The 11,593-nt window shown below is 33.3% G+C and overlaps 1 protein-coding gene across 4 annotated transcripts; it reads right to left on the minus strand.

Annotated features, from left to right (window-relative positions):
- Positions 1-75: 75 nt before the first annotated feature.
- Positions 76-5,315, minus strand: LOC113725951 (protein GID8 homolog). 4 transcript variants are annotated; one of them, XM_027249410.2, is made up of 6 exons: positions 5,158-5,315; positions 3,972-4,131; positions 3,765-3,871; positions 1,828-1,959; positions 1,436-1,592; positions 76-535 (listed from the first exon to the last, which is right to left on the minus strand). In XM_027249410.2, the coding sequence occupies exons 1-6, from the start codon at positions 5,206-5,208 to the stop codon at positions 414-416; spliced, it is 729 nt and encodes a 242-aa protein (XP_027105211.1). In that variant the 5' UTR covers positions 5,209-5,315; the 3' UTR covers positions 76-413. The 4 variants fall into 4 exon arrangements, with proteins under 4 accessions (XP_027105211.1, XP_027105210.1, XP_071930434.1 ...); XM_027249409.2 differs by having other exon boundaries at positions 1,436-1,604; XM_072074333.1 differs by lacking the exon at positions 5,158-5,315 and adding an exon at positions 5,001-5,075.
- Positions 5,316-11,593: the final 6,278 nt, after the last annotated feature.

Below are 11,593 nucleotides of genomic sequence, written 5' to 3' on the forward strand. Positions count from 1 at the left end.
CCACACTGACAAAAAGCGGACATATACAGAGAGAGAGAGAGAGCCATCACTGTTCCCATCTGTTGTACTACTAGATAACAAACTAAATTCATCATTAATGATACTGTAAAGGAAAGCGGACACAAGGAGTATCATTTATTATACATGAGATTGGCAAAGAATCCACATTCGGAACAAAACGGTGCAATACGTGACTGTTTCCATTGGCTGTACACCAAGTTTGCTTTCTGTGGAGAGACCTATTGCCCTAGTAAAGTAGTATAAATTAATGAAAATGACATCCATGAATGACTGACCAACTACTTTCTTCCAAGATACACCGTATTGCAGCTCTTTGCTGTCGTACCCGTTGAATGAGCAGTGCCTCCAGATGGGCATAACTTCAATCAACAATCAAGGAGTTTTCATGTCCTTCAAACACCGGGATCTTCAAGGGTGGCAGTAGATATATCATTTATGCGAGGATAAGCAGCCTTCTCATCAAGTTGGTTTTGTGCCCAGATCAGCATCTTTAACAAACTTGGGAGCTTGGGATCTGTTTTCCAGTCATCATGAGAGAACATTCAAGGATATGTTGAACTTCTAAAGCATAACGACAAACAATAATATAGTACGTATCCACGAGCATTAGCAATAAAATTTCTGCAATGTTTTAATAATTTGATATTTAATTAATCACACTCCTTGACATCACAAGAGAAATATGTCAGCGTATAACTGTCACACCCGTAAACAATAGAATTCACATTGAACACTGACTCCACTTGCCACTAAGCCTTGGAAATCAAAGTTGGAGCCATAATATGTATGAATGTTTGATTAAGTTGTTTTGCAGAGAATATGGATTCTCATTTCTATTCTCATTTCTAATGATGTACATATTTTTTTCTCCTTTTCATGTTTGGGCAGTCTCATATCTTCTGATGCTGCTACCCTTGAACTCAAAATGTTCAAATTTTTGCCAGATTAGCAAGAGATAAAAAAAAAAAAAACATAATCTGATTTAACTATATGAGCCGAATGAGCTTAGAAAGAGCTTGCTTATGATTTCTGACGGGTTGACTTTGGACAAAGTTTTGACTTGATAGTTTCTGAGTTACTCAACTTTTGACTAATTGCCGACCGAGCATAATTTTTACCCATATAATACTTGGCTTAACTTTATTCGTTCACAGCTCTAATTACTGTTCAAAATTGTACCTTATAAACCTCAATAGCCAATAAATGCACATCGGTGAGCATGATAATGACTTTAACACTGACATTAGGACAGATAAGTAAACCTTTACCATGTCTGTAAGAACTGAAACTCTGTTATAACTTCAGAGGAGGCAATAATCAAAGACATTTGTAAAAGACTGATAAGCATTCTTTCTATGTTTACCACAAATCATATCAAGTTTTACAGAAGCACTTTTGGAGAATAAAGAGTAACCTTTTTCATGGCTTTGGCTGGTAAGGATTGCTGCATTCACTTCACTTGCGGTCTTAAGGCGCTGGGATATATCCAGAAGCTCAGCAACAGGGCAGTTATTCACATCTTCAAAAGCTAATAGGGAAACAGTCCTCTCCAACTCTTCCAAAAAGCTTTGCTGCAAAATGTCCTGCTCTAGTAAGAATCAAGTATTGAGACAAATAATGCAAGAATATTAAGCTTGATACTTAAAAAAATCAAGCTAACCAAAAATGTAACCAAAATAAAGACTAATGAAATTGAGTCAATTAAGATGTAGAAAAGCAGTCATGACTTGACTAACAAGCATTTGGTAGAATTAGTAAATGGAGGAGAATATAAACAAGTGCGTTACATAACAAGCTAAGAATTACATTTTCCTCTCCTCTTGGAGCAAGTTCCTCCTGAGCAAATTCTAAAGCTTCAGCGACTTTTCCATTTCTGATCAATTCTATCAACCTTTGTTGTTGAAGATGAAAAAAGAGCTGGGGATTTGTATCCAATATCTGCATGAAAATTTTCGATTATATCTTGATCAAAAGTAATGAACATCATAAACATCACAGCTTCAAAATTGTTGAACTCAAGAGATAGATTCATAGGAGATACTGGAATAACTCTCATCTCAAACTAAAGTATAAATCACTGTTCCATGAAACGAAGGACATGGTTGATATTTTACATGACAAAATCCCATTAAGCTTCAGCCTAGTGTTATGTAATGTCAAAAGGTGCAACATCTCCATAGTCAAATCTGTTCTGTCAACAAAATTCTTGATTTCTTACTATGTGATATGAGTTCAATTGAGCCAAGAACCAGAATGCCACTTGCCTTCAAGCATGCAAACACATATGTTCCCCTTTTTTTATTTCAACACATATTTTACCATTTTCCTCCACAAATGAATAGTTTTTTAAGCAATAAAAGGGCAAACTTTACGTGTTTCTTGCTTGTGCTTAGACAGCACCATGTGGCAAAAGCAACAAACAAGACATTTCCAAAGGAAGGTCTCCCTCCTTTACAGATATACTCAAATAATAAATGGAGTAATGCACTATGAAACTGAATATAGAAATGAAAGGGCAAAACCATAGTTAACATTAAAGATACAATGTAGCATTGAGTAAAAAAAAAATTCTTCTTCACATACCGGAATCTTCAGTCAAATGAATATTGCACAAGGAAAATTGTTCCAGTATCATGCCTAGTACATAAATCATATTTTATGCCATACTGAACTGCAATGGCTCCATAATAATAAAAAAATCCGGCTAGCACCTATCATGAGCAACAAATACTTTTCAATAGGCCTTTTTGTTTAGTTTCTAATAAGTTATTCAACTTAAATAATCAGCACTTCTCGTCTATTAAATGTTAGTCAATCTATGTTTGATTCCAGAATAGATAATACAGATCATGAAACCGAATACTCAAACCAAAATCAACCCCAATACTTAGTCATCAAACCAAATACATTAATCCATCAAAGATACAGCTTAGGTACTTATAATCAAGGAAATGCAAGATGCCAAGTTCATTCTGTCAGTATTACACACAAAGAAATGGCAACATTCTCCTACTATATCCCATCTAGTAAATAGCAATTGCAGAGGATGCTGACAGGACTTCCTTGTGAATGTGAAGAACCTCATTACTATTGCCAGAAGTTTCACATGTTGAGGCTAATATTATCCTCCAAATTTAAAAAAAAAAAAAACACAGGCAAGATCTATTCAATCTAATGACAGTATTTTACAATGCCTTCATATACATCACCATTAACTTAAACATGATTCAGCTAAATTTTCATAAAGCAATCTTATCAAAAACAGTACACAGCATGGTTTGAAAGTAGATTAAAGCAATTCAAACATAAAATTTAAGCTGAAACATGTGCAGGGATTTATCACCAAGGGTCTAGTCTTTCCTTTAAAATTCCCTTCCTCTTTCTCTTCTATTATTCCTTTTTTCCCTTAATTTCTTTCTTGAAGAAGGATGGGGAAGAAATAGCATCATGCACCAATCAATTGCATCTACATGTATCAATTTCATGCTTGTAATCACCAAAAATCTCAATGTCTTGACTCGGCAGTGAACGTAGAGAATTCGCACAATTGTATATAATGCGCCTCACAAACACATCAATATACAGTTCGACTCATGCTTTATGAGTTTACGCATAAATATAGAACTTATTGATGTAAAGTTGGTAAGACTCTAAAGATGGCTTTTTTTACTTTATCCCTTTTTTTTTTAAAAAAAACGTGATAGGTGAGAGACAAGCACAATTAAGAAGATGAAATAGCATACCTCAGGGTTCAAATCATTAACCTTTTCAATTGCATCCTCCACATTACCACACTGCACTGCCTTCTTAACTGCCATCCGATCAGTTATAGTTGCCAAATCAATGTCAGCTATAAAGTCATAAGGAAAAGCAAATCATGCCAACTGAAATCCTGATAACAAATGCAATATCATGTAAAATCAGTTATCCTGAAGAAATGATAAGGATACGTTCTGTCCCAGATTCCTTTCGGAATTTCTCAGCTGCATCAACATAACCCTCAGTCACCAGGAAGTTCATTACCAATTTATTCATGTCTTCTTTCCTAATCTTTACATCATTGAGCTTTTTCTCCCACTCTTCTTTTGTTATAATTTTCTTCGAACTACCCTGTGAAAAGAAAAGTTTTAGAAATAAATTAGCTCCACGCTACCAAAAGAAATAAGTATTCCTGTTTGTGACACTGCACACTTCAAAATTATTCTAAAAAAGGCTATCAGCACAAAATAAATATAACTCTTTTAACCGATTTCGCAGCTGCAATGCCACTAGAATCCTAATCACGTAAATTGTGAAACAATACCACTGAAGATGACACAATTTGCATAAAGTAACTGACAAGTTTGATCTTCAGCTCCTAATTTTGCACTGCTGATGAAAGACAAATGTATCCATTTTTTGACAAGTCTTTTTTTAACAGCTTTCTCAGAATGGCAAGAACTAAAACAGGAACTGATTTTGGCTGTTGAGAAATCAAAACCTCATTCTAGGATGAGGAACAAAGGCTCTTAGTTTCTGGCACTTTATCCAATTCTAAGACATCCATTTCACCTAGAAACACAACACTGGTGGCAGAAAATCATAACCTTCAGCCCTTCATCATTATTAACTAATATCTTATCTCTCAACAGTACATCTCGCTCTGCTGAGAAACCTGATCGCCTTAATATAATCCTATTTAACATTGTCGGGGCAGTCTATTCAGGTCTTATGTTTATCAAATCAATCATAGTTACTATATTGCAAAAAAAAATTCATGAACAAATAGATGTTCTTTAAACCATTCTATCTCACGCTTTTCAAAATCTAGCAAAAACCTTCTGTCGCTTAACTCGTGTTTTCATAGGGGAAAAAAAGGCGACTTTTTAAGATTCTAGTAACTATTCCTAGCAAAATCCAATCATCTCAAGAAAGGAATGAGAAACCCTAATGTTGATAAATATTAGCTACTATGTCATGCCGATGTCCTTAATCAAGACCTTAATCAGACATTCCAGCAACAATTGAACAGCAAAAAGATCAAGAAAACAACAACTCATATATAATATAGATATAAAGGGTCAGCAAAAAATGGAATAACTTCTCATAATTTTCCGTTCAAGGTGAGTTGGAAGGAGGGAAATATGAGAAATTTACCATGGATTCAATCTCAGCGAGTTGGCCAAGTACAAACCAGAGCAATGACATCAAAATTCGGAGGACGACTCCACCGCTAGCTTAAAAATATGGCAGCCGCTGTAATTTTCTCCTACTTTCCTTTTAATGTTTTTACAATTTTTTTAACTGGTTAGATTGAGTTAATTTCAGTGACTGTGGCATTTTGGTCTATATGTGTAATTCGAAGTGTATTCGGTACCCAACTGGAAGGAGAAAACCAGAAAAGGAAAATATAACACAAAAACTATACAGTCGATTTTTTACACAAATTTATTTGCTTATATTTATAAGCAGATTTTTAAATTATCTTTTTGTCTCATATATATCATATAAAAAATATAGAATTAATTACATTTACCTCCCCTGAGATTTGACCAAATAACGAATCGATCCCTGAGATTTGACCAAATAACAAAAAGATCCCTCAACCGTTAGTCTTTGCCGTTGACTGTTAGTGTTAATTACATTTACCCCCCTGAGATTTGACCAAATAATGAATCGATCTCTAAAATTTGACCAAATAACAGATTCCTCATCCACACTAACTTCTGTCACTTATATGTAACGGAAATAGCCAAAAGTTTGAATAACCCTTCTTGATTTCCATCAAATTTTTGACCTATCGATTTTTGTGTTTTCAGAAAAAAATTTTGGTTAACAGATAAAATTTTGAATCCAACAAATTATTAATTTATTTAACAGATAAAATCAGAGTAAATTTTGATAGACCTTGTAATGCAAAATTTGCCATACACGTATTTTGTAATTTGGTGAAATAGTGTGATAAATTTTGGATTACATGGGGTAATACCCATTATCCCATAAAATACCAGTGCTTTACGACTTTTCCCAATTATATGAACAAAGTACCTATTTTTTCAAAAAATAATTTATTTAAAAGATAAAGTAAAATTAAACTTTCTAGCGAATAAGAAGGTTGAAAATGTAGTACGCATTTTTTCTTTCCATAATGTACCAGCTCCTTATACTTTTCCTATATTATATAAATGAAGTACCAGCTTTCTATTGGCATTTTACTCTATTTATTAGTAACCCATTGTAAAACCAAACTAGCAGAAGGCTTTTCTACACAAAACACTTTGTCATGGCCGATTAAGTAGTTAAAGGATATTTGAGAATCTGGTAATGGTCTCATTTTGAAAATCATGTCCGTCTCATTTTTGTGGTCGATTGAGTGAACCTTTACATTGCTTCTATAAATTTTCTTTCATCGCTCAATTGTCTGTTTCCTTTTTTCACTCTACTTTTTTTTTCATTCCTTTCTTTGCTTTTCACATTTTTATTTCTTTTTTGTTTTCTAAGCTTTTCTTCTTTCTTCATTTTCTTTCTTTTGTTCCTTTATGCGCATATTTTATCAAGTTTGATTATTACATGCTTGGTTTTTTTCTTTTATACTGGTTAAAAACTGTTTTGTTTAAGTAATAAACTCTTAGTTTAATTCGTTATTATTGAAACCACCTTCGATTTTTTAACGGTAAGTTTTCTCTAACTACAAGTTTTACAAAGAGGGTAAATATGATATTTTACTACTTCTATTTAAGTGTCTTTGATGAGATTATTTAAAAAGGAGATACATGTAATATCACCACACTACAGGGATTTAAAAGTAGTTTGGTCAAACCACAAGGGAGATAGATGTAATTAATCCTTAAAAATTTGATGGAAATCAATAAGGGTTATTTAGATTTTTGGCTATTTCCATTACATATAAGTGACAGAAGTTAGTGTGGGGGAGAAATATGTTATTTGGTCAAATTTTAGGGATCGATTCGTTATTTGGTCAAATCTCAAGGGGGTAAATGTAATTAACCCTTACAGTCAACGGCAAAGACTAACGGTTGAGGGACCTTTTTGTTATTTGGTCAAATCTCAGGGATCGATTTGTTATTTGGTCAAATCTCAGGGGAGGTAAATGTAATTAACTCAAAAATATATTATAATATCTTTTTTCAAAAGATTATTTCAAATAATAAAAAACATACTATGTCAAGTGAAATACTCAGGAAAAAGTCTATGCTAGGATAGGACTTCTTTGATGCTTCCCTTGTATTTGCAATTGTTGAGAATAGTTACTAACCCCAGTTGATAATGACTGACTATTTCTAATATTGAAATCGCGTTGCCTATATGGGAATGAGAAGTGATTTATAGTCTCTTGTAGGATTGCAAACGAATCGAACCGTTTGCGAGCTGATCGAATCCGAGCTTCAACTCGAGTTCAAAGATCTTTAATTCGTTAGTTCACGAATCAGTTCGATTATATATATATATATATATATATATAATAGTAAAATTACATATATATTCTTAATATTTTATTATTTATTAAGAAAAATATTTTATTTTATTCATTTTTTAAAATAAAATAAATAATTTTATTGTTTTAAATTCGAGCTCGACTCAAATTCGAGTCGAACTTTAGATTTTGAGTTCGTCGAGTTCGAATTCGAACTTCATAAAACTAAGTTGAGACTCGATTTGATTGGAACAAAATTCGATTCGATTCGACTCGTTTACACCTCTAATTCTAGATGTATACCCTGACCCTCTTTTAATAGGTCTTTTCGGAAAACTCTATTTATTCTGATATGGATGGCAGACAAACCTAATATTTCTTGATTTTGACAGGAATTCTTACAAGCGTTATGAATGTTGTTTTTATCTACTATTTTTTAAAATTAATCAAGTTGTTAATGACTAGATGAAAGATAACGTGTGATATTATTTGTCATTTTTTGAACTTTGATTTTTATCATTGTCGGAGCTATTTTCATTTTGACTACCCAAAGACATGTTTATGGTTAGTTATCTTCGAAACTTGTTTTACTTTAACTATGTACTTTTCAACATGACTAACCCTAAACATTATAATTACCAATATAACAATTATTGTGTGGAAGAAACTTAAGAGATTAAAGTTTACTTTAGTAATGAAAAATTCATATAAAATTTATTTATTATCAATATTATGCTTTTTGTTATTGTACACACATTGAGTGTGCAAAAAACACTAGTGTCTATGCAATATATAAAATCTAGAAGTTAGTGTAAATAGTTGTTGTCATCGTTTGAACTTCTAATTATACCATTATAAAAAAAATTACCCTACTCACTTAATCACATATTGTCAACATCAATACATATAGCTACCTAAGTATTTTGCATTAACTATTCATGAGTACTCCCAAATATTGTAACTTTGCAATCCAAACTTCTTTACAAAAACTAATATAAATATTATTTACGTTAAAAAATAAAATTATGCAAAATTTATTCATTTTAACGATTTTTAAATGTGTTGATCTTATAAATACTGTCAGTGCATGCACTATTACGATTCGATGTATTTCATGTATGCAAAATTTATATTTAAAATATAATTAATGTTAATTATCATACATTCAAAGGTGATAATGTGTTTGGATAGGAGATTATTTGAAATAATTATTATAGCACTTTTTGTGATATAATGTATGTGAGATAAAAAAATGATTGGAAAGATAAAATATGTGTTAAAAATTGTGTTTGTGGTGCAAACAAATAATTTAGAGCCAAATAATGACTATCCAAACATACTTATTTAACACTAGTACAAGTTGGAAGAAGATACATAGGATGCAGTCATGCAACTATGAGACAATTTCATAAAGTGAAAAATTTTCAAGCCTGTCCCTTCGGGGCCATCCGATAAAATTTTGCAAGCCTAGTTTGTAATTTTTGGGCAATTGTTGTTTTGATCATGGTGACAGCCCCAAAATATGGTAGTCTAATCCCACGTTAACTTCTCTCAAGAGTACTACTACCTATCATTAAGTATTGTCTATTACTCCAAAAATAACTATCTTAGAGACATGAAATCGCAACCATGACGTAAAACACATACTACTAATTAGAATCTAACACCTATAATCCATCAAGTCACCCATAATTGGTGCTCAAACATTTATTTACCAGTAATAAACGGCGCACACATATACGCTCATTGTTTCAATCCCCGGGTTGACTCGACTGGTGCTGGGGGTGCCTCCTTAGGTTCTGGTACCGTGTGATCGCGGTTCGATCCCTGTTATCTTCTTGTGTCTTCTGGGGGGTGGGGGCACAAGCGGAGTGGGAATAGTCGGGTCCGGAAATATAATCCGTCGAATCCTGGATACCCACTATGTCAGAAAAAAAAAATATATATATATAGGCTCATTGTTTCAACTCATGAACGACCTAAGTCCTTTTTAACGTGATTTGAATATTTTGTCCTAATTGTACTGTTACTAAAAACAAATAGTACAATGATTCTCATCAATCGTGATTGAAGAAATTTAATAGTCTGTACGCATTTGGTGCACTTATTCCCTTTCTTGTTTCCATATCTTATTATATTTGATCATTTATTCAAGTTTGTAAACTAATGGAATTCAATTAAGCTACTTGTTAAGTTTGCTTGATTGAAGTTCGAATTCGAGTTTGTATTAACCAAGTCTAAATTGAGCTCAACTAGTTTGAATAATTCTTTGAGTTGGAGTGGAGTGTGAATATCTGGTGTGAGAAATTTCATTATATATACATACAGGTCAAATGGTCATCAAAATAACTGCTTTGGACAGGTTTTGTTCAATTCAATCTCTACACATGATATTAAAATCGACATATAAAAAGTGACATGAGCCTTATATTGTTTTGCTCAAATCATGACCGTGAACCTTTCTGGACTGCAATCATCCTTGCCCATCTACATGCATACAGATACTTGCACAGTGTTTATGTAAACTTTTGAAGTTTTTAATTTCTTTATTATACACATACATCCTTTCTGGCTTGGCCTTGTTTGGATTGTGATTTTTCGGAGAGAAATTTTTACATTTTTCATGAATAAAATTTTCAATCACATTTTTTAAACTCATATAAATCATATTTTTCTATAAAAACTCGTAAAAATAGCAATCCAAATGGCAAGTTTTAATGAGAAAAATGCAGTTTTGGTATCTCGACTTTAACAGATGAGCAGTTTTAGTTATCAAACTTTGAACGAAAACAAATCTGGTACCTTAACTTTCAACTTTTGAGCACAGTTAATACTCTTGACGGTTTTTTTTTTCCCCAAATTACTACTTGAAAGAGTCGCGTGATAGTTATATGTCTAGCAATTATTAATAAAAATTACCAAAAAATGTAAAATATCCTTTTGATAAAATTATTTGTTTTTAAACTTAGTATTTAGTGTTAGAAGAATATTTTATTTGATAAAATTATTAGTTCTAGGATATTTTATGCGACACATAGTGTCAGAAGAAAATTTTACATTTTTTTGATATTTTTTATACAATAGTTGCCGGACATATGGTTATCAAATAACTTTTTTTGACAGTAATTTGGAAAAAATCTGTCAAGGGTACTAAGGGCCTATTTGTAAGGCCTGTTTTTTATTAAGTTTTTATTATACTAGTTTTTTAACAACTTGTGCTACAGGAACCTTAAAAACTTATCAAAGTTTTTAACATACACACTTAAAATATCCAAAACACAAAAAAAAAAAAAAATCCCTTCCCCTTTTCTTTTTCATCCTCTCCCACCACCACCTCCGTCGCCAACTCCGGCGCTAATTTCCGGTGCCGGTGCCGGTCTTCTTTTTTTTCCCATTTTTTCCCTCTCTCCCTCTTCCTCCCCTCTTGTCTTTTTTTCTCTCTGCGTCTCCCCCATTTCCTCTCCCACTTCTCTGTGAAAAAAAAAAGAAAGAAGAGAAAGATAGTGAGAAGCGAAAAGAGGAACAGGGGAGGTGGGGGGTGGCGGGGGGGGAGGGGGAAGGCGGGCCACTTTTTTTCTCTCTGCGTCTCCCCCATTTCCTCCCCCACTTCTCTGTGAAAAAAAAAAGAAAGAAAAGAAAGATAGTGAGAAGCGGAAAGGGGAACAGGGGAGGCGGGGGATGGCGGGGCAAAGGTGGTGGCGGGGGGAGGGGGAAGGCGGGAAGGGGTGGTGGGGGAGGGGAGGAGAAGGGGAAAGGGAGGAGAGGGGTGGCGGGAGGTGGCATTGGTGGAGTTGCTGCTGGGGGTGGCGGAGGTAACGGGGAAGGGGAGGGGAAAGAAGAAGAAAAGAAAAAGGAAAGAAAGAAAAAGAAAAAGAAAAAGAAAGGGAAAGAGAAAAAGAAAGAAAAAAAGGAAAGGAAAAAAAAAGTTTTTCGCTTTACAAAAACTTCTACAGTATACTACAGTAAAGTTTTAGACAAACTCCCAAAAAACTCAGGTTCCAAATAGGTCCTAAATGTGCTAAATGGTTGAAAAATTAGATACTAGATTTGTTTTATCCAAAATTTGGAGATTAAAATTGTTCATGTGCTAAATTTTGAATACCAAAAGTGCATTTTCTCGGTTTTAATCTACATGGCTGCCCTGTCTGTGTCCTAGTC

This window comes from Coffea arabica, chromosome 2c (assembly GCF_036785885.1).
Source record: "Coffea arabica cultivar ET-39 chromosome 2c, Coffea Arabica ET-39 HiFi, whole genome shotgun sequence".
NCBI lineage: Eukaryota > Viridiplantae > Streptophyta > Magnoliopsida > Gentianales > Rubiaceae > Coffea > Coffea arabica.